This window comes from Anser brachyrhynchus (genome assembly GCF_964034855.1).
Source record: "Anser brachyrhynchus genome assembly, chromosome: 8".
Taxonomy (NCBI): Eukaryota; Metazoa; Chordata; class Aves; order Anseriformes; family Anatidae; genus Anser; species Anser brachyrhynchus.
In genome coordinates this window covers 17,431,795-17,455,731 of record NC_137702.1, presented here as the reverse complement: position 1 = coordinate 17,455,731, position 23,937 = coordinate 17,431,795, and the positions used below count along the sequence as shown (strand labels likewise).

At 42.9% G+C, this 23,937-nt stretch overlaps 1 protein-coding gene and 1 long non-coding RNA gene across 7 annotated transcripts in view; one reads left to right on the top strand and one right to left on the bottom strand.

Moving 5' to 3' along the window:
* Window positions 1-23,937, bottom strand: part of HMCN1 (hemicentin 1) — a 246,794-nt gene that overhangs the window by 194,359 nt on the left and 28,498 nt on the right. For 2 of the 5 annotated variants that reach the window (XR_013954316.1, XM_080602309.1), the window contains exon 1: window positions 4,549-5,881. The exons of 2 other annotated variants lie outside the window; for them this stretch is intronic. Coding sequence is in view for 2 of the 3 variants with exons in the window: in XM_080602309.1 (XP_080458435.1) it covers window positions 4,549-4,822 (274 nt within the window). In the remaining variant the exon portion in view is untranslated. Of the gene's footprint in view, window positions 1-4,548; window positions 5,882-23,937 lie in introns of those variants that run through there. One more of the 5 variants, XM_080602310.1, reaches the window with a different exon arrangement.
* LOC308199009 lies at window positions 4,550-8,255 on the top strand. Of its 2 annotated transcripts, none has more exons than XR_013954328.1 (3): window positions 4,550-4,688; window positions 5,948-6,065; window positions 7,184-8,255. It is a non-coding gene; the product is annotated as an uncharacterized lncRNA (long non-coding RNA). The 2 variants fall into 2 exon arrangements; XR_013954329.1 differs by lacking the exon at window positions 7,184-8,255 and adding an exon at window positions 6,585-7,148.

The following is a 23,937-nucleotide window of genomic DNA, read 5'->3' as shown; positions in this document are numbered from 1 at the left end:
TGCAAGTCTGCTAAATAAAGGAGACTACAGGTTATGAAGTTAAACACAATTATGAGCCCTTACTCCATTTTAGTCAGAGCTTTGCTCTCAGAAAAGCAAAGTGAGACCAAGGAGAAAAAAAAAAAACGTTTTATTTCTAGCTCTCCTGTACATTTATTGTGTGGCCCTAAGTGGATAACTTAAGTTCAATACTCTGTTCTGATCTGAACAAAGCAGCATGAAGGTTTTCCTGCTTGTCACATAGGCAATACATTGCCTGTCTGATTTGTAAGAAGGGCTAAGAGATGCTCCTGTCAGACATCTGTAGACATTAGGAGTATTAAATGGCATTAACATCATCCTGTGCACTTAGAAGCCCAGAGCCTACATAACCACATCGCTACACTACTGCGAGAACGGTTAAATTCCCTGAAAGGGAGTTGTGGGGAGCTGGGGGTCAACCTCTTCTCACAGATAGCTATAGAACAAGAGGGAATAGCCTCAAGTTGTGCTAGGGGAGGTTTAGGTTGGAAATCAAGAGAAATTTCTTCTCAGAAAGAATAGTCAGGCATTGGAACTGGTTGCCCAGGGAGCTGTTGGAGTCACTGTCCCTGGGGGTGTTCAAGGAAAGGTTGGACGTGGTGCTTAGGGACATGGTTTAGCGGGTGACATTGGTAGTAGGGTAATGGTTAGACCAGATGATCTTGAAGGTCTTTTCCAACCTTAATGGTTCTGTGATTCTATTAAATATTGCTGTGTGCGTGGCACAACAAACTCTGGCAGCTTAGTCCAGGTCTCCAAAAACCTTATATTCAGAATACAACAACTCAAACAAGACCTTTCTTCAAGATGAAGGGGACAAGTGAAGAGTCAGAGTTTTCCTGTATATTTCTGTTCCAGGGGAAAAAAAAAAAAAGGTATTTAAATTCTGGCTAACCCATTAAAACAACATTTATAGGAGTGGGTTTCCTCAAAACTTAAATGATATCACATAACGTTACATACATAAAAAATGTGTAAAGCAACCCTATTCTCTTCATTATACTTGTAATTAAAACAAACTGCTGGAGTTTGGTCTTTAAGATAGTCATTCACACTAGAAGAATGCTTGATTGAATCATGCAGAGTCAAAGTTATTACTGGGATAATTCCATTAGCTTTACAGAAAAATGCTAGGGATGAATGTGTCCTCTTGGGCTTGTTTTCCATTCCAAAATTCCTTAATGGCATAAAGAAAAAACAGAAAAGCTGGCCACAGATGTTAAATAGAGATGTTCCAAGCCCAGTTCTGTTTCCACAGGATACAATGGGAGTTAGTTAGTAGGAGATCAGCACCCACAACACGCAACTACAAAAGCATTCAGTGATCTTAAGCCTTAGCTCCAATACAGTATTTTCCTTTGCCAACTCTCCTTGATTTGGGAGATATTTTTTCATTTTTTCCCATTGAATACAAGTCTGGCAAGAGATTTCTTTGTCAAGAACCATTTTCACTACCTACAAAACTTCTGTGATAGTGTTTAGGCATTGAAAAACCACAACAGAAGAATTCCTGTGATCTGTTGGCATTGTGCACTCTGACTTACTCAAGACAAAACCAAAACCAAAAGGCTTTTCCAAAATGGAGATCTCAGCATACCACCAGATGGCTCAGTGGCATCAGCACGTGAAACCCATTACAAGTCTTTTCTGTAGACTGTAATTCTGCACTGTGCCAAAAACCTCAGGTTCAGTTCAACAAAATAAACTTGTCAGTTATTACTGCTTTACCAAAACACCACAGTGCTAGCAAAGTACCACAGCAGTGGTCATGACACTACATTTAAATCTACCATCAAAGGCCACCACAGTGCATTGGCACATCACTATGCAGCATCAATACGCAGCATTTTAGTAACAACACATTTGAAAATCCTGCTATATCCTACTGCATAACTCAAATTATTTGTAATCCGGATGTACCTTGTGCAATGTCAAATACTCTTTCAGGACAGATTAATGCAGGTTTTGATGAATACTCTTCTCTTTTCACCAGAAATCTGTCTGTCCTGAGGCTGGTCTGAAAGCACTTGAGCTGTGCCACCAGCCAGCAGCAACCAAGCAGTGCTGCAGAGTGACTGCCCCTGGCCCTGAACAGGGCACGGGGTGCAACACCAATGACGAGACTAATGGAGTTACATTTGTAATTACCCATCAACAAACAGCGTGTCTGGATCAGGATAGCCTTGTACAAACCAGAAGCTCCATGGAGCTGAGGTTCGGCTGCATGTTGTGCTCCTCCTAGCGTCCCATTCGCCTCTGGGCCACGCTACCTCACAGAAAGATCAACAAAGCTTGTCTGCGGGACAGCTGTGTACAAAGCTTTTTTCTGAAGAAGCAAAAAGAAATCATCCAGTTGTGCAAATAAGCAGAAAACTTGGAGGGAAAAAAGAAAGAAATCTCATGTTCATCAGTTTAGTTGAGCTGCCATCAGACAGAACCACACTAGGTAAGTGAATTGGATACTGAAATGCAAGCCAAGCAACTTCAGTTTTAAATTTTTATTTTATATTTTTTAAAAAGATTTTTCTGAAAATTTACTTCCTCTAGGTTCATAGAAGGTGTTAGGGAGCTGGTCACAACACTATTTCCTTCATTTTCTTTTGAAGAATCTAGATTTGGTCATCAGTAGATGTAAGATAACAGATTATCAGCAGCTACGTCCATAAAGTTCAAGACACCAGCCTGCGCTGTGTCCTAGTAACTCTAAGAAAGACACACAGAAATAATTTTCAGAAGTCAAGACAAAGTAATGTTTAAACTTAAGCACCTCTCAAACCACATTAAGACCTAACAAGCCACCCGTGACAGTGAGAAGCATGGCCCGCCCAGCTGCGTGAGGAAGCTGGACTTCCCTAACAGGAGACACCAACGCAGATCGCTGACAAGAACGGTCTTTCTCTTCACTCAGCTCCCCGCGGACCAAAGTCTCAGCTACTCTGCTGGATGCAATCTGCCAAGGAAAGGGATCTCCTGGGGAAAGAGAGCAAACGGGGCAGGAGAACAAGGAGCCTGCAAGGGGAAGAGACGTGAAACAAGGAGAGGAAGTGGCAGCAAGGGATGCAGGGAGCAAGGTCTTGGTGGCACAGCAAAGCGTGGTTACAGGGCTCTGGCTGTAACAGACACCAAGACCCAGAGAGCCAGTGGAAGCAAGGGGGTCAGGGAAGAATGGAATAAAATGGAGAAACCGGCCAAAGGGAGGACCAAATGAGGAAACAAACACGTGTGGGATGAGGAGAAAAAAAAAAAAAAAGAAAAAAAAAAAAAGCAGTGACTGAAACAAGGGATTTGAAGCTGACCTGTGATGACAGCTAAGTACTGGAAGTACCAGTGACACCAAGGCTGCAAGTTTTTTTCTACACAAACACACAAGAGTTGAGAAGAAAGAACCACGCAAATAGGCTCACAAACTAAAATCACATCACACAAGGCCATCTTCTGGCTCTCAGGGTTGGTGCAGATATCCAAGCCCTCTGAAAAAGTGGGTTGGCAACCCTCATAATGAACCGCTTCAGTGAGCACAAAGGGAAGATGTAAAGAGTAAATGTAAAGTGATAAAATGTAAATGTAAAGATGTAAAATCATGGAGAGAAAAAACAAAACCACCCCAACCACCATGGTGGTCTTCTGCCCCATCCCAAGGAGAAAGAGCTCCAGAGAGAACCGCTAGCTTGGCTTTCCAGCGGGGCAGAAAAGAGTTCTGCGTGCGACTGCCGCAAATCCTCTCCCCTCTTGCTCGCATCTGTGGTATGGCATGCTTTACGTTCCACACAGGTTTGTCTCATAACAAAAACACAGAAGTAGAAGAAAAAGATGTGATATCAAAGGCAAACATAGTAAGATACGTAAATGGATGTTTTTCTGATACAACAAAGACAGGCTCTTCATTAAAAGAGAGAGAACCTATGCAAGCTTATGGATAACAAAACAGAAAAAACGGAAAGTTTTTCCCTAGTTTTCCAAGCAATTCGATTAAGATATTGGTAACAATGGCAAGCATATGCTTTGCAGGCAGAAGTGTCCATGGCTGGGGAGAAACAGGAGGGGTGCCTAGTTTTGTTCGATGACATTCCTGCAAAAAAACAAACTCTTAAGCACCGACCTCGGGAACACCCTGCAGAATCCCATAGAAACTAGCACCAGAAAGGCTACTTTCAGGGGCCTTTACGCCCCATCCTCCTCTGATCTCTTTTCCTAAGAAAAAGCAGGCGTTTGCGGCGCCGGGTAGCGCAGGCATCACCGGGCTGGGGCATCCCGTTCTGGTTTCCCCTTGCAGTCGCCACCAGGGCTGTGACAAGGAGGGAGGCAGCCGGCCGGGGAGAAGGAGAGCAACGGGAAACAGCTGCGGCGGGGAGACAAAGGTGGGCCCGCGGGCGCCGTGCGAGGGACGAGGGGCAGGGGGCCCGCAGGAGGCGCCCGGCCGCGTCCCGGGGGCGGCCGAGAGGAGCCCCCCGGCGGCCGCCCCGCTCCCGGCTCCCCGCTCCGGGGCGCCGCGTCCCTCCCTCAGCGGAGCCCGGGACGAGCCCTCACCTGGGTCGTGGAAGGGCACCAGGGCGAAGTTGTACAGCGGCCTCTTGGGTCGCTTCAGCGACGTCTCCAGGATCTTCGACGCCCCTTCGATGACTTGCACCAAGTCGTCGTACATGGAGCCGGTGACATCGAACACGAAGGTCAGGGTGGAGGCTCCCTCGGGAACCGCCTCGGCGCCGGGCTCGGGCTTAGCGCGGGGGCAGAGGGCGAGCAGCAGCAGCGGCAGCAGCAGGAGGGAGCCCGGCCCCGCCGCCCGCGCCCCGCCGAGAGCCATGTTCCGCCGCCCGCCCGGCTCCCCTCAGCGCGGAGCGCAGGAAACGCCGCGGCTTTTGTCTGCGCGCCGCCGCGGCCCCGCTCCGCCTTTCTTATCGGGCAGGGCCGGGGCTGGGGCTGGGGCCGGGGCCGGGGCAGCGCCGCCCCGAGGGAGAAGGCAGAGCCCCGGCCATGCCGCGGGCTGCGGGAGCTGCCGCGCCGCAGGGAGCCCCGGCTGCGGCGCCGCCCGGCCCCGCCTCCCTCAGCCCAGGGCCCCCGCGCGGGGCGACCGCCGGCGGCAGAGGCTGAGGGGCCGGGGCCGCTCCGGCACCTGCCGGGGAGGGGAGGGGAGCCCCGGGGCGCTGGGCACCTGGGGCCGCTCCTCCTGCGCCGCCGCCTCTCGCCTCCACAAGCGCTACCTGAAAGGTGCGGGCCGGAGCCCCGGTCCCTCCCAGACCGAATCTTCCCCTGCTCCTGTGAAGCGGTGCTGAGGTCCCTGCTGAAGGGGACGGAGAAGCTGCGGGCACCGTTTGCCTGCAGCCCGGAGAGCAGGCAGCAAGGGAAAGCAAGCGGGCGGCGCGGTGCTTCCCGCCTGCTCTGCAGCCCACAGGCTCGATTTAAGGCCAGGTTTTTAAGAGATATTTAGCTGCGTCCCAGCAGACACATAAATACCTATTGAAAATCTGATCCTAAGTGCCTTTAATACCTCTTGAAAATCTGATCCAACCCAGTGCCGCCTGAAAGAGGAGCGGGGCTGGGGCAAGGTGGCCACAGCCCCGCTCAGTGCTGGGGTCCCGGCCTCACCACCCACCGGTGGAGGCCATCACGCTCCCAGGTGAGCGGCATCACCTGGTTGTAGTTGCCAAGAGGGAGGAAAATCGCATCCTTGGTTTTTGGTGGCATGAGGCAAGCGGGTTCTTGTCAGCTGCGTTTGATGCGGCTGGGAAGGTTGGGCGATGCAGCAGAATCGGCCTCATTAGCAGAATCTGCCTCTACGCATCTTGACATTGGTGCTAAAACTGCGCGCTCAAACCATCATATTGTGACTGGAAAATTAATCACGTTGAAACATTGCTTATCCTAATCAAGTTATAAGTCTGGAATTGAATTATAAAAAACAGATGTTTACATTCTTTCTCCCCTTCAGCACTGATGTCATGAGAAGGAAGCACATAACCAGAGCCGTGCAACGCATTCGCCATAAAACCCCAAACCATGGAAAACTTGCCTCATCTGTAACTTTCCTACCAGAAAACTCGGACCAGGTTTGTCAAAATATTCACAAATCTTGTAAGTAGAGACACATTCAAGCCATAAAGTAGGAATATGTATTTTGAACACCCTGGAGACTGGAAGCACTTGGATTTAAGGATTTTGTTTAGTCCTTTGTGAAGATGAATTCCTGTTACATTTTTCCTGACAAAGAAAGCTCTCATGTTCTTTCTGTCTTAAATTATTTCTCATTTAAATGTAAACAAGCTAGAACAAACCAAGGCAGTGTCCCTATGAAAAACGCAACTCTTTGATACATTGTGCCGCTTCTCAAAAAAATGTCATTTAATGCAGGTTTTAAGGTACAACATAAAGAATAATAAATCTTACTTTGTAACAGTGGGAACTGATATTTATTTTGGTTGCCTAACACTTTCCACTATAAAATATTCTTGTAGCTTGGAAGCTCTAACACTATTATTCACAGCAGACCTTTGAAATTTGCAGGAAGAAAGCCCTGTAGCAAGAGAAATGATTTTTTTTTTCCTTCTCCAACAGAATTATTTTCATAGTTTGCCAAAGAATCATCTATTGAAAAAAATCTCCATGCTCCTCTGTAAAGCTGTGACGGTGTGGCAGAGCCACGGCTGAGCGGGGCCCAGGCCCGTGCCCCTGGCGCAGCGAGACCCTGCTGCAGCCTGGCTCTGCTGAGCATGACTGCCCCGTTCCTCCCCCCTGCACTTACATCACTCTGAGTGTGAGCAAAGCGTTACCCACCTGGACTGATAGGTGGCTACATAATTGCCATGAATGGCTGTAAATTGTTACGAGAAGTGGAATAAAGAGTTAAGCAATTTAACTCCTTTCTTCCTAGCTTGTCTCAAATATAAAAAGTATAAAATTTGTACACTGTGGGGAAAATATACTAGTTCAGAAGACTGGGAAGGAAATAAAGTACATTTCACCCTTTGGGCCTTTGTCTTAATCTGCCCCATTTTGTAATATGCAGCTAAAATATGTTACTGTCTAACGGCTGCTAACAAAGACGGAGTTGCTGGTTTCAGTCCAGTCCACAGTAAACAACCATCCACTGCAAAAACTGAAGTTTCCATCTGAAGGAGAATATCAGAATGATTGTTTTTAAAGCTGGTGCTACTCTCTAATTACACAGCAAACTGCTGATACCAAAACAGATTCTCCTCCTTGGATCCCATGGACCACTCTCAGCAGGCTGCGCCTACAGAGCTCTTTCTCACGACACCTCTTTGCTGGTCAGCAGACTCTGCACGTATACCAGATACTCTGAGCTGTTTTGTCACAGACATTTGACAAAAGTTCCTCTGCATCTCCATGCACATTAAAAAGTTTTACTCCCACTCCTCCTTCAAGTCGTCCCGCTCCCCCACCCCGGTTTTTTATTTTATTTTTGCTTTGTTTGGACTTCACTAATTGTTGTGGAAAAGGAGGGAATCTTTGCTGTTTGTTTTGGGTATATCTCGCTTTGGCTATCTCTGTGAGAAGTATACGTATTGTATAGCGAGAGCTCTCCAGTTCATAGACAGTGTTTTCTCAGCCAGTCTTTAGTCCTGTCTTTCTATTTTATATATATTCACGCTCCAGTCATGCACATGAGAAGTGTAACTTCATACTTGTCAAACACATTCACTACTCCAAAACTGAAAACAATGTTTTAGGTCTCAAATTCTGAGCTTTGAAGTAGCATGCAGGCAGAACTTATGCTTCATTTGGGAGGGACAAGGTTAAGATGCTATCCTAGAAGAGGAAAAGGAGTTAGCAGGTATGCCAAGGAGCCTGAAACCAGGTAAGGCTGCTGCTAACAGCTCTGCAACAAAAGATAAACAAGGAGCAGAAAAGAGGAAGGACAGACAGATGAACCTGTGGTTATATGTGGCGACATCTTCACATTTACGTACAAAGAACCTAGCACTGCTTTTGGGGGGAGATTTTGTTGTGTGAATGCCATTACAGGATCAGGTTCAAACTCAGGTTCAAACTCAGAAGTGATTAAATAAACACTGACCCCTTCCAGCTAGTGACTTCTATTTTGTAAGCCACACGGCTGGCCTCATATGAAGACAGTACACTTTAAGCACTCATCTTCTCTTTCTTCTGGGTGACCAAGGCATTTTGTCCGACAGTTAAAGGCTCTTCTCCAGACTGAACAAGGTAGCATTTATACCCAACAACCCTGATGCTTTATTGTTTTAGTCACAGTAGATTCACATCTTCCTGTAAGATGCGTTACATTCGCCAGCAATACAAAGCCTGCCACAATATAAAAATGGCACTTGTGTAATTTTGTTTGACTTCTGGCTTCTGAATATTCAGAGGGATCATATATTGTAGGTTTTCTCAAAAAAAAAAAAAAAGTGACTAGAAACCACCTGCTTTTGTCAAGAAAACAAACCCTGGGATTCTCGAAGGATCACCTGTCTGTAGGAACTGATGCCTTTGAATGGACTATTAGATAATTCCAGAGTTTGAAGAACTGCAAGTTTCTAACCTTCACTTTTCCAAAATGTTTGTCTGAATGTGAAATCAAGCTACAGGCTGTATTCCCTACTCTTACCCTGCAGGTATCAGCAGAAAAAGAGAAATTTGGTGCAGAACTGTATTTTGAACTGTTCACACATACATCTGGCTACATTCCGTATCTTACGGTTACTGCTGCCTTTTAAAACTGAACCTGCATTCAGCAACGTTGGAATTTTTCATGGCTTGGACAATTAACACTTTAAGCAACATCAGAGCAGACAGGTGAATGCTAGCAATCCTATGCATTCTGCAAACATTTCTAGACAGTAGCAAAAATCAGATTTTTAAGATGCTGTTTTATATTGTAAAGAAACTAGAGGCTACATAGAGATAATCTTTTGCCATTTTCAATCTCCTTTCTCTGCTCCACAGAAGTTTGCTCAAATGTCAGTTTGATTCACAACTCAACACATTTCAAAATATCACATAGTAGTGAAAAAGAGCTACACACAAGCAGTAAGTAGCTGTAGCAACCGGAGTAGTTTGTTTAATAAACCGTGTGCTTCAGCCAAAGGGTCATTTCACACTTCTAGAGCACTGAATTATCTCTCATCTGCAAGATGAAATCACTTTCCTTTTGGTTATAAAACATTTGTTCTATAAAACAGGTCATCCTGTGATCAAGACATAGAAGTGAGGGGGCCAAAAGTTTTGTCTCTGGCTTGCTGCTTTTATTAATATGATAACGTATCAAGAGTAGGACCAAGCTAGGACCTGCTGTGCTACTTCCTTGGAAAAGAAAAAAAGAGTAAATGAAATGAAGGATGGAGAAACAGATTAATCAAATATGGGGCCTGTACCTAGTGGGCAAGGCAGTCTTGATCTACTTATCCATCTTTACTTCCTGCACTACAGCCTAAGCACTTATGAGCACAAAGTACAAATGCATAACTAATCAACATGTCCTTATTAAAATCTGTAACTTTGAACTGTTAAGTCCCCATCTTACAAATGAGGAGCGAAAGCAGAGAATGACTAATTGGCTTGCTGAAGGCCATGCAGGAGATCTGTAGCAGAAATAGTGAGCAAAGAGCTTTAAATTTCACATAAGAGCATTTTTTCCCTTCCTCCGTTCCTCAAGATTCCTTGGCACTAAAAGAGGATTATGCATCTCTTTCTCCCCTGAATATTTGCAGGAAGGGAAACGCCAGGAAATACAAAACACACATTATTTGCTGTAGAGAGAGCCTTGAAAGTGCAAATACTCTGTATTTCAGTAATTTTTTTCCTATTGCAAAGTTGCATCAGTTTTGCTAGTATCTTTTAAAAGGTATTATAGCTTAGTTTCTACCACCAAATAATAAACTTTTTCTTGTCATTTACAAGACATGTTGTTGGCATTCCCTTGACTAAAAAGAACCCATTCTCACAACCACTTCTGTTTTATAATTGCAGGCTAAATGTTGTCAGGTATAGAGTCACATACACTGCATCTGAAGAGCTACTAGGGAATATACTTCCTTCTAACCTATATTCGAGATCAGATCAGTATCGTGAGTGGCGGCTGGGCCTCGGCTGACTGCTAAGGAAAGGAGCTGGAGGTGACGGGTTCAGAGACAACAAGTACTGGCACTAAGCCTGGTGACTGCTGCCCGTACAGCGAGTCCTGCGCAACTGCGTGCATGACCACTGCTTCATATGCGCATCTCTTCCCTTCTAAGCTTCCGAGTTGGGATTTCAGAAAGGATTTCAAAACTGCTGCCTGAAGGTCCTATTTGAAACAACCTTTCTGGCAATATAGGCGCTAGGTTTCTGTACAGAACTACGGGGTTGTTGCTCTGCAGCTGTAAGAGAAAGCAGAGACCACCACATGAGAGGTATGCAATATAATTCTGTACAGATGCCTGTGTGTCAATGAGAAGAATCACCTTCCAAGTCACTCATTTCATTCCCCCAGGAAATGCCCATGTGTACATTAAATCACACTCACAAACCTTCCATTAGCTCACATGCGTAGAGAGCTGACGCGATGGAACCGGCTAGAGGTGATCATGTTACAACACTTTGACTGCTTTCACCACTCGAGTAATTGCCTGCTAGACGCAGGAATTTTCACAGAGCTCCTACAGCACTATTATAAAGGTTGTTTTTTTTTTGTTTTGTTTTCTTTTTTTAAATCATTGAAAGTTAGTTTATCCTCAAGAATTTCAAGTCAGGATTTTCAAAAGAGTTTACAAACAATTAGGCAACCACATTGTATTATGAAAATAACAGTAGCAAGTTTAGATTGAGCTTCAAGAACACCATCTCCCTCTACTGGTAAATCAGAATGAAATGTTTCAAACCTGGATTACAGAAAAGTATACATTTTTATTCTTATTTTTAATAAAGATAGAGAATAATGTATGATTTTTTTCATAGTTAAGGTTGAAATCAACCTTAAATTATAAGCAGAATTTCCCACAAACACACAGGAACAAATGTTTTGTACATAGCAGTTACGCTGGTCTCTTCCACAGGAAGAGTTTTCTGGAGAATTAGTTGGACAGACTGATTCTAATCATAAGAGAATTCAAAAAGTGTACTTTTTACATTTTAGAAAAAAAAAATTTTTAGAGCATACTTTTTCAACACTGGACCAGAAATGATACATTTAATTAATTTGACCAGAGCAAACCTAGCAGTTATGAGTAGTTTTATGTTGTCTTATTAATACTTTTGGGTTAATTACAGTGGACTTTTGAAATTCTGAACAAATACAAAACTTCCATTACACTATAGTCTATAGTGTGCAAACAGCAACTATCAGTATGAAGAACTATTCTTGATTATCTTAATATTACAAGCAATTCATACACACTGAAGAAAAATATCTTAGATGAGGTATTTTATGCAGTTCTAATACTTTATGCAATGTGGCAATATAGCTTTGCAATCTCTTATCTGTCAGACAAGCAGTGATACGTTCTGGTTGACAACTAAAATAAGCTCCTGAAAGAAGAGGAAATTATTTCAGGTACCATCATCCCGTGTTACAAAGGGCGGCTGCATGGCCACTTTGGTCTATGGACTCAAGCTCATTTTGGAGTCACTGATAGATACTTAAATAATGGATAACATCAAAAAACATCCCATTCCTCTCATACCAGGAGCTATACTATGGAATGCAGTTTGCAGTCTTGCAGCCCACGAGCTTAATTACTGCACCTCATGCCTCTAAATGGTCTTCTATTCTTAATTTCTCAGAGGAGCTAATTAGCATACAGCGTCATATTAACACTTGCTGGCAGAAAGGCCTCCCAGTTCACAGAGCTGCCCTGTAGGTGTATTCTAACAAAGCTGTACTGAAAGAGAGACAGTGTTCCTCGAGCATAAATTATGAAATAAAACTACTCCCTTAATCAAAAAATGAGTTTGGGAATTCATGTCATTTGCTTAACAAAGACAACAAGAAAATAAATGTTTAGTTCTCCAGAGTTTATAGAATCATTATCATATCACAGAACAGTTTGGGTTGGAAGAGACGTTAAAGATAATCTTGTTCCAATCCCTCTGCCATAGGCAGGGATGCCACACACTGGATCAGGCTTCCCAAGGCCTCATCCAATGTGGCCTTGAACACCTCCAGGGATGGGGCATCCACAGCCTCTCTGGGCAGCCTGTGCCAGCGCCTCACCACCCTTACAGTGAAGAATTTCCTCCTAACCTCTAATTTAAATCTCACTTCTTTTAGTTTAAAGCCAATCCCCCTTGTCCTATCATCATCCGCCCAAGCTGAAAGTCGCTCTCCATCTTTTTTATAAGCCCCCTTTAAGTACTGAAAAGCTGCAACTAGGTCACCACAAAGCCTCCTCTTCTCCTGAGTGAACATCCCCAGCTCTCTCAGCCTTTCTTCCTAGGAGGGCTGCTCCATGCTGGCTATCTAAGATCACCTCCTCATTCTGCATGAGCTTTGACACTGCTTCCAGGAGGACCTGTTCCATGATCTTTCCAGGCGCAGAGCTAAGGCTCGCTGGTCTGTAGTTCCCCAGGTCTTCCTTTCTACAATTTTTTAAAATGGAAGTGATGTTTCCTTTTTTCCAGTCACCAAGGACTTTACCTGACTGCGAAGTATATACTTTGCTCCACTTAAGCTTATAAAGAATGTATTTTGCTTAGAAAAAAAGTCCAAATTTCCTGCATCTGTCTATGCAGGATAAGCCTATGATGAAAGCTGTGTGGCATTTCTCCCACCACCTATCCTCATCCCCATGAAAGTGTTACAAGAATTAGCTCACAGTTCCGATCTCAATTTATTTTATTTTTGTATAGACTTGGCTGATTTAAGTATTTCTCACATTATTAAATATCCTGCTTTAAATTTCTCCACCAAGACAGCACTAACTAACATCAGGCATGTGAAGTGTGTTTTCCTGGCATTTGAAGAAACCAAGTTCACCCAGTTTATAAGTTCATCATTTTTTAGTGTTTTTTTTAGTCTGTAGTTTCAGTCTTTACATTTAAGCCCATAAAGACCAATGTGCCCTTTAAAATCCTGCCAGACTATAAGTTAGCACCTCACCAATAGTTACCAAGTATAACTTTCCAAAACCTCTAAATAGCCGGAGAGCTAGTTTTACTACCAAGATGGACTCTGTTCTCCACAGTCACACTTTATTGGCGTAACGGAGATATTCTTAACATTTGGAGTGTTTTTCACAGCACTTCTCTCCTTATAGTCTGGTGCTCCTTCTACTGAGAAATGGGAGACTTCTGTCAGGCAGATCATTTCGGAGATGACATATAAGAATTTTATCCATAATAAGAATAAAAAGCCTTTCATAGTAAAGGGGATAAAAAGGCTTCCCCTTATAAAATAGAGTTGTTACACAAAAGTGGCAGAGATAATTCATCGTTTATCATCAAGTTACTTGGCAGTTCCCATTACAACCCTGTTTCCGGGCCTCCACATTTTTGTTCAACGAATGGCCTGGTCCAAAACTTTCCATATAAAACGTCCACTTTGAGCTTAATTTTGTCGCTGCTCAACCAAAACAGCTTGGGCATTTCCGAGAGCACTCACTGCTCTAGAAAAGACCATCTCCATTCTTTCCTGAGGAGATTCAAGAAGCAGACCCGGGCAGAGCAGGGCGCAGTGGGCCACGTAGCAGCCACAGCACAAGGAGCTGCTGGCACCAGGCGAGAAGAGCGTAACGTCCCGCACCAGCACAGGGACAGATTCCGCTCTGCTCCCAGCTGCTGTTTGGTCACTGAGGAGCGGACACCAGACGAGCCTGGCCCACACCCAGGGATGCTGAGGTAAACATGGAGTGAGGCACTTGGCCCAGCGCTGACAGCACCATCCAGAGCGTGGTGGGACATCTGAGCACACAGCCCTTCAACTCACCTCCTTGAATCCACTGAGCAAGCTGAGCAGTTGGGTCCCTGTTATTAGGATTATTATTTATTTTCCACTGTCAGTTAAAAATCTTCAATTTTAATATTTCCTACAAGTCTCTGTATATGCCACTGGCCAGGTACTCTGGTGTCTCCAACCACAAATATGTCCTACCACTCAGAGTTTCACTTCTTCAGGCACTACAAGAAGAAGGAGAAATGTCTGGCTGAGCAAAAAAGCCATGTACAGCCCTCCAGCTACAAAAGCTGGAGACCACAAGCCACAGGTTTCCCTATATACAACCCATTTTCTGACATATTTTCAGGTATCATTTCATGTTCTTGATTGTTCATGCACTACAGGTACAGTACAGTACAGGTACAATATCTTTACTGGGGTGCTACAACATATATACACAACTGTCCTTGTTAGATCCATGCTATTTCAGTTTTCAAGAGCCATTTAAACAAGTGTTCCAGCAAAAGTTGAACTAACTACACTTAAACTAAAAACCATCCTATTTCTCCTGGCTAGTTTATCAAATCTGATTCAATTAGTTGAAATACATATTCATTATGGGCAACAGATTCAAACAAAAAAAAATTGGGCATCTAATTTAATATGAATAATCAATGACATATTGAAGATCAGACTACATTATTTAGTAGCAACTTAACAGTCTCCTACTCTGATTTAAAAATATAGTTTTCACCCATACGCAACTGTAGAAGAATCTAGTGTTTTTTCACAACACAATTCTTTGAAGAAGCAAGGACAGAAAAGAAAGCAGGGTATCACATACTGTGTTTAGTAACTAAACATGTAAAAAGCCATCAAGCGCAGCATCAATAGTCGGTCGAGGGAAGTGATTGTCCTGGTCTGCTCTGGTGCGGCCTCACCTCGAGTACTGTGTGCAGTTCTGGGTACCACAGCACAAAAAAGATGTGAAACTACTGGAGAGTGTCCAGAGAAGGGCTACAAAGATGGTGAAGGGCCTAGGGGGGAAGACGTATGAGGAGTGGCTGAGGTCACTAGGCCTGTTCAGCCTGGAAAAGAGGAGGCTGAGGGGAGACCTCATCGCGGCCTACAGCTTCCTCACGAGGGGGAGTGGAAGGGCAAGCGCCGATCTTTTCTTTTCAGTGACCAGTGATAGGACCCGAGGGAATTGTGTCAAGCTGCAGTGGGGGGGGGGGGGGGGGGGCGGTGTTCAGGCTGGATATCAGAAAACGGTTCTTCACCAAGAGGGTGGTCGTACACTGGAACAGGCTCCCCAGGGACAGAGTCATGGCACCAAGCCTGTTGGAGTTTAAGAAGAGTTTGGACTGTGCTCTCAGTCATAACTGAAGGTCTGAACTTTTAGGTAGACCTGTGTGGTGCCAGGAGTTGGACTTGATGATCCTTGTGGGTCCCTTCCAATTTGGGATATTCTATGACTCTATGATTCTATGTAAATCCATAAAACCTGTCAGTATGAGAAAGCGTTTTGCTGGTGGTGTTTTGTTTTTCCTCTTTTTGCCACTCCAGAGATAAGGACGCAAAAGTCTGTCCCACTGTGGGACTGGTAGTCCTTCAGAGAGACTATGGGAAGGATTTGGAGAGAGGGGAGGTGGTATTGCCTTGGTAAGAACTGAAAGAGTGGGCCTCACGTAAAGCTCCCTCAGAATGAGGGTTGCTTAGCTGCCACACCCTGCCTTTGGGTTCCAGCCATAGCTACTCGCAAGGATGCTACGTGTGGGAGCGAGGAGCCAAATTTCTCAGAGCAGCCAAGAGCTGTCATGGGTCAGCTCTTCCCTCCATTTCTTCCACTCTCCACGTGCTTTGCCAGCTCCTGCGTCTGACAGGACTGAACTCGGACCTGGTGCCCCTAAAAAGCTCTGTCCGTACAGCGCTTCCATGCTAACTAAAAGCAGAAGTTATCTGAGGAGTTATAAACTGATTTTTGATGGCAAGATTTCAGGCTCATATACTGAGACTCAATAAAATCTAATTGTATGCACAAATACCCACAAACACAGCTGGACTTCTACACAGCCCTTGCAGGCTCTTTGGCTTTACCTTACAAAAAGTGTACCACAGCCAAGTGGCTTGTCTGCAACCACAGCGGGCATAAAATGAGGTCCTACATGGGTGCTGGGATGCCTCTGGAGCAGCATGGCAAATGAAACCACAAGACAGCAGCACAGAAAGCAGCAGCAACACTTTTAATACAGTTGCTGGATCCCTCAGCTGCTATCATAGCATGGCAGTGGTTGCTGTCACTGCTTCAAGACCATGGTTTAAGATAAGATTTGAAGGTGCCATGTCACAGGCTCAACTTCTTTTATGAAGACTAACTTGTGAGAGAGAAATTTGGTTTGAAGCCAAAACACAGCGGCATGTGAGAGAAGCAAGCCCGTTCTACTCTAGCTCAGCAGAGCATCAAGTCATTTGGTCATTGCCTGTGGTTTGTCTCTGGTCCAAAAGAGTTAGCTGTGTTTTCTCCTTATTTTGTATAACTTGATGACAAGCCCTTTCTAAAGAACCCCAGCAGATCTTTATAAGTTTACATCATGAATAACTAACATTGGCTGAGCTGGAGAACTAATTGTTCCTGCAACGACAGCTGCTGGCCTATACCCAAGAAATTTTTCTGAGTGCTTGTAAGCAAATTACCATGGCTACACTTAGAAAGACAAATTCATATTTAAATGCTCCTTTCTTGCCACGTGTCTCTCAGGTAAGATTTACCTACTGGCTTCAAGTTCCTAGGACTAAGCATCTGAAAACCAAAGATTGTCTGCTATGCAGAAAGGGTTCAGAAATAACCCTGATCACAGCTAAATAGAAATCGTAACTCATCACTGGCCTGGACTGATGCTCACTGAGATGAATGGGCTTCTTCTATTTGCTTTTCAGCCATCTTCGGATCAGACCGTTGCCTTTTATACAGCCAGTGTGATCATAATCAGAATAAGCTGCGACTCAGTGTGAGGGAGTGCATGAGTCTACCTGGCAGATTAGATGTAGCCAGCTAAACTTCTTCATGTCTCCTAACCATGTACTGAATTTCCATCATGAGATTTTCTGAATACATTGACAGATCACCTCTCGGTGCAGAACCTTTCCCTAACTCCCGGCCTGACACTCCCGTCACAGCTCCATGCCATTCCTTCGGGTCCTGTTGCTGGCCCCAGAGAGAAAGTTCTGCCAAAGAAGAAGGAATGCTCACACGACAATGCACAGGAATGCAAACAGCATCCTCCTATTCATTTTAATCTCATTTAGAAACAAGACAGAGAACTGAATCCCTGCTAGATGTGCACATTGTGTCTGGAGACTCCAAATGTCAAGCTCTAGAAATATCAGTGACATTTTTCAGCAAAAAGTTCAGCTGAGCTTCCAGGCAGTGCCATTTCATTGCACACTGAGTGCTATGGCAATCCAGTGCTTATGAACAGCACTGCCTTGTCCATTAAACACAAGAATTTCTTCCTGTTCGCAGGTGTGCAACAGGCACCAACACTGCAGTGCATCTTTTGGTGCTCTGTAGAAATGACCACAGCAAAGGCTGATGTGAAATGATATTCTGCCTTTGAAGACAGAGCCTCTCTCTTACGGCCGCTGATTTCTTAGCCCCTAAAAGGCACCCTTTAAAGACTAGCAAAGATCAGTACAAGGCGATCTTGAACAAAAGCCTACCAGCACAAATAAGGTATTCCATATGACACAGACAGAGATAAAAGCCTATGTCTATCTGAAAATATTGTCTTTTATGGTATCCTCCATGGCATTGAGTGACAAAATAAAAATCCAAGTGTCACAATAATGGCTTCTAAATCCTACTAGTTGTAAGTGACCTGTGCCACCAAACAGAAAGTCAAAAGGAGGTTGCTTCATGTGATATGGTGGGTATTTTTATTTTCTTACAAGGGTGAATGACCTGCCAACTCTGTACACTCTTGTACAGTGACATGGCTTGCCATTAAGCAAAGTGGTATTGCCCTACCTGAACTCTTTCCTATCCTGATCTCTGCAGAACATGCACGTGATGGCAGATTTTGTCCCTAACACCAGGTTCCTTGAAGACAGAGTTCTCTACGCACAGCTTCACACACACCAACCTGGAAATAACCTCTGCTTCAGCATCCTCTCAGTGCGAATGCATGCATCTGTGCCCACCTGCTGCAGCCACATAGACACCCTAAGGGAATTAATGTGAAACAGGGTTAGCTATGTTGGTGACAATTTCTGTATAGATGAGTTCTCATTTTGTGCAAAATTTTTCACTCAGGACCCACTATGAAAAGTGAATTCATCGATATACTTTATAAACAGCTTGTGTATTGTCTTTTACTGGATCCAATATGCTTACAAACAGCTTTTCTAATTACCAGCTCAAACTTAAACACAGGATCTTTTCTTTGTGCATGTCATCCTAGAGATAAGGGCTCACAAGTCTCACAGCATCTCAGTTACACTCTGCTGTTTTAGGGTAATCAGCAGATGTGAAACTAATTGGCCCTGCACTGCAGCATAACCTGAAAATTTGGCTTTGCTGCACAGAGTGGTGTTGAGCTTTAGCACATCTCTTCTCACTTACACTGGACACCACATTTTTGTCACTCAGACGAATCCTGGGACTGAGTCTCAGAAGAGCCTGGCAGACGACCATCTTTCACATGTATGCACGTCTTTAAGGATTCACAAAGGCTATCTAGCAAAGTCAGGAGGCAACCGTAAAATGTGCAGCTTGACTTCTGAAGTGCTGAAGTTACAGGAAATTGATGATGCTTGTAACTCGAGAAAGCTGCACGTTTTACACTGCTAGCCACAAGGTGGAGGCCTTTACAACAGATTAACCCAAAAAGTAAGGGCTGCTGGGAACACGCACACCTGCTTATCCAAGGTCGGGTTGTTAGCACCTGTATGTACAAGCTATTTCTGCTGCATCGCCGCCGTCAGAGGTTAGCATAGGGAAATGCTGCATCTGGCGCTGCTTTCTGCATTTAAGAACCACTTGCAGTACGCAAAGCATGCGAGAACGGCACTTTCCTGCCAAGTGTCACATTAAAAAGGACATCCACTGTTACTAAAAGTGATCATAACCGTGGAAGAGAAACGTTTCTTTTGTGTTCAGAAACATACCTGTGTAGCTGCAATCCACTTATTCTTTTTGATAAAGTTCCTTAACCTACGATTGGTGTCTTGGGGCTGAAAGACTTGCTTTTGAAAATATGCATTTATATACTATTTTGTAGGTTCTTATACCTATTCTTTTCCCTTAATTAAAATAGGAACAGGGAAAGGTGTAAATTAACATGAAACAGAACTGTTGGCCAGAAACGCCTGTTTCCAAAACAGATACTTCTTGTGACCTTGGAAAAAAAATATGTATAAACCTATGTTTTTCCAGCAGTAAAACAGAGATGATGCTTTTACTTTGCTGCTTTACAGATTATTTTGAAGGAGTTTAATTTTCTCTTTCACGGATTAACAATTATTAATATTGCTATTTCCTTTGCCCACTCTTAAATAGAAACAATAGGACATACAGCAATATGTCCCCTCTCTCTGTCCAAACTTCCTTTCTTCTGCTCCCCTTGAAGTCTCTAGGGTAGTATCACCTGCCTACGAGCGGAACAAGTTTTGTGGAAGGTATTATGATTTTACTGTTCGTAATCAAAAACTGGCAAAAATATTCAGTATAACTACCGACAGTTACGAATTTGACCATGCCTGTTTACAGAAACCTAACAGGAAGACCAGCATTACAAAATATGGAAGCAATATTAGCAACATTGTATAGACAAATATAAATTTAACACTTATGGAAGACACTAGACTGGCACGCATGCCCCTCTTGATCCTACAGCAGAGATTAGCACAGCCCCTTCAGGCCCCACCAGCGGCTCATATTGGTGATTCCTGACTCCTTGGGACGGGTGGAAGGGCTAAGCAAGCAGCTAGATGCCTGGTGTTTGGGTTCTGAGTTGTTATCCTCACAGGTCAAGAGAGAATCTGAGGAAACTCTACCCAGGTCTTTGCTTGGGGTAGAAGCTGTAGAGATGCATTTGAATTTTGACCAGGTTTGCACACAATTGCAGAACGTAGGAAAGAAATGAGATCCCAAGGAACTCTACCAGAAACTGCCTTGGTCACTGCCTCAATCATCAAACGCTGTCAGTAAGCCGACCTGTTCGTTCATCTAATATTCCACCTCTTCATTCCACCAAGTGCAGGTTTTCTCAATCACAATGCCACGTGACATTAACTCAGCCAGTTCCATCATTCAACCAAAAACAGACATGCTGTTTGTTTAACAAAACCTACCTTCCATGAAAACCTACTGATGGGCACTGAATACATTTTTAGCCTCTAATTCTTTGAGGAGAGAGTCTTAAGTAGCTGTCCTATGACTTTTACCAGAACTGACACCAAGCAAACAGTCCAGTAACTTTCTGGGTCACCTTTTTACCCTTTTTAAATATTGAAAGTATATTGGCAAACCTCCAAACCGTTAATAGCCTTCCCATTTTCTTTGGGTTTTGTTAAACACTAACACCAACGGCTCTGAGGATTTTAAAAAGGCAGTTGGTGAAATTAAAAGCAGCAGAGTTAGACTCTGAATTGTTTGGATTTGCTCTGCGTTTTTGCCTGTATTCCCAGTTACATTGTATTTTGATATTAGCAAAGAGCTCTACATGAAATGCAAAAAATTGCACTTGATACATTGTGTTTAATTTTTTGCTTTGACAGTGAAGCAACTGTAATGTCACTAACTGGGATTATAAATAATCTGTACACAGGAAGTAGCAGGCCATGGGTTGAACCACAAGCTCTAGTATTAAGTATATTCATGCAGTGGGAATTAATATTTTTTCCCAGAGTTTTGAAAAAATACAGGGCTGAAGATCTTTGTGGCAGTCTGATTAAATACATGAAATTAGTAAAAATAATGTTTACTATGCAGTGGTCTACAAATAGGCTTTCAAAATATGCAACTACTACAAGCTGAATGTAAAGGTCTATGAAATATACACTGTGTGTAAAACACAGGAGGCATTATTATGCTATAAATTCTAAATGCTGCGGATTCTTCATTGCCATCTACTGGCATTTCAGTCACCTTATCCAAAAAGGCAATCTCCTGTCCATGACCCATTCTTTCGAGAACAACCCACTGTTCTTCATAAGTATACCCTGCATGACCTGGTGCTATTTAACATGCCTGGCCATGCTGAGCAAGCACTCACATAGTTACCAAATCTCACTATATTTTATAACCAGTCCAAGATTTCAGATTTAGCTGATCGTATAAGAGTCAGAACTTTCATAAATAAAAAAGTCAAAATTGTGAAGACCACCCAGCCCAAGAATATCTGTGTGGCTCCAAAAAAGGCCAGTCTACATAAGCATCCCCCCCAACCCAGCTAATCACTTTTAAAACAATTTTAACATTTGCATCTTTCACGAGTTTCTTGAATACTTAAAAATGATAAATCACGGACATAAATGCAACTGCTCCCCCTCTGAGACACAGTCCTTCCCAGTCATCTCGAAAGCACCTGCAGCAGAGAGTATGCTCATTTCTGTTCTTTTTTTTTTTCCCCAGCAGATGAATCAAAGGCTGAAATTTCTATTTTTTTTAAATCAGGCCAAACATGCTCATAAACAGTAGTCACAAGATTCTAAAGTTTCACATATAAAATCTTGCACTAGAACTATAATAATACACACTTAATTGACAGAAAATCTCTTGTATTATTAAAACACACAAACACTTCCATAATGCTGGGTATTGTGATAAAAATAACTGCAAGAAACAGTTACTCAGCTCCTTACAGAAGCAATTTTGGATTTATGTCTTGTGTTAACTTAGCTTATATATTTTTCAGCACAGAGTATTCTTTTTTATAAATCAGCTTAGCTTTCACTGACCTCCAAATAAGTGCATCCGCAGACCTTGAGAGGGATATGAAAATGGTATTTTCACTTTAAGAATGACTTGAAAACAAGATATCCATAGGAAAAGCAAGGCATTGCCAACTTTTTTTTTTTACATTAACTTCTCTAATTATCTTTTCTACTTCACTACAGCATTATTGTAACAATTGCAAAGGATCAGACTCTTAACAGAGGTTGCATTAGATCTATGTTCATGAATGCACAAGGCTTACCTGTGCTACTTGCTCTAGAAAGCAGGGATTATCTCATGACTGTTTCCCTAGCAAGCAGAAAAGGAATGCATAAATTCAGCTTAGCTCCAGATGGACATGTTTTGCATCAAAAACCAAACACTGTATATGGCTAAAGTTGAGGCATAGCCTTCATAAAGTACTCAATGACTGGCTGATCTGGAATATCTCAGTTTTGTGGATGCCTCTACAGAAACAGCTTGAAAGACACTAAAGCTGTCTGAAACAGAGCAAGCCAACGAGCAATCTGCTTATGCATGTTGCCTAGGCTGAATATACCCCGCTGAGAAAGGACTTCAGTTTCTAGTGCTGCCTTTTGACATTTTACAAAATAAGATGTGTTGATGCTGTATAGTTTTTGGATTCATGAGCTCACTTGTGGGTTTTGTACATCTGCTCCCATGTACAATGTCTTCTTTTCTTACATAAATACTATTAAAAAAAAGAGCAGGGAAATTGTTAATAAGGAAATGATGGATGGCCATAGACAAAGCTGCTTGTACCAGTAGGCTGGTGGTCTGCTGCACTGGGTAGAGTATTATTTTCTTGAATGCTGAGTGTATACACTTAATAATCCAAAGGCAAACCTTACTGTGCAAGAGCCTGCTATATAGCAGCAGCAAGGCACGTGTTTCCACACATCTAATTCACTTTTCTTTACAAGTAGTTTTATCTATGACATACTCTTGTGTTCTAAACACAGCTTTCTCAATTTCTGCTTTCATACACACTCCACATATTGAAATCAGAAACTGATAAAGCCAGGAGCTTTAGTACATACAAAGCTTAGGGTTTCTTTTAATCAAAGGAGCAAAAGACTGCTTAATACTAGATGGAAGCATAAAGGAGAAGGAACACGGATGACAAACACGTCTTGCAGGCCAGATGTATGGTAAACTACAAGTTGCTTAGCTGAGGTTGAGTTAGATCTTGCAAAATAAAACAAAAATGGAAAGTTAAAAGTTTTAAAATAAAAATCCATAAAAATAAACACATTATAATATTTGTTAGAGGAAATACAAACCTGTTCTATCACTGCTTCTTAACCAGTGGTCCAGTGATCCCCAGGATATCAGCAATTAGTCTCAAAGCAACTACACAGGAAAACAACCTATCAAGCACATTCCTACATTGTAAGCAAACAAACAAGTAAAAGGGAGGTAAAGAGGGGAACAAATGGAACCACTGATGTTAATTGTTAGCTGACCGTAAATGCAAAAAACCTGCATGAACTGCATTCATGTTTGTTTTTTGTTGCCTGTTTCCCCCAAAAGGCTAAGCAGTTCATTTTAAAATTGTGAGAGTTTCTTTCTACTGTGTAACAAGAATGGAATTGAGGTTATGTTATAGAGATATAGCCCCCAAACATAAATGAATATTTTGCCTCAGTTAGCAATAAAGATATTGAATGTATTAATCTGAAACAAGATGTCTATGAACTGATAATGTGATGCAATGAACAAATAAAAAAGCAAACCCAACCTTTGGCACATCAAAAGCTTCCCGTTAAAACCATGCAAGCACTAGTACCGTTGTACTGACACTGTGAGACTTCATTTGTGTATAATTTTATCATCTAAACTCACAAAACATGAAAGCAAGTGCAGAAGGCGACTTCAAGAAAGATCACAAAAGGAGTCAGCTTATTTACATTGGAAAAATTAGTAGGGAGCCAACCAGCTGGTCCCAGTTTAATATGAGGGGGTACTAAACGTGACTCTAAGATGGTCATTCAATGGACTTCTTAGCTCTGCAGATAATCTGTGGCATAATGTTTTAAAAGCTTATGTTCCAACTTGTAAGACATAATTGATCTGAAAAGTCCACAGCTTGCTCTAGCATATTGCCAGATGCAGAAATACTGGACTGAAGGATAAA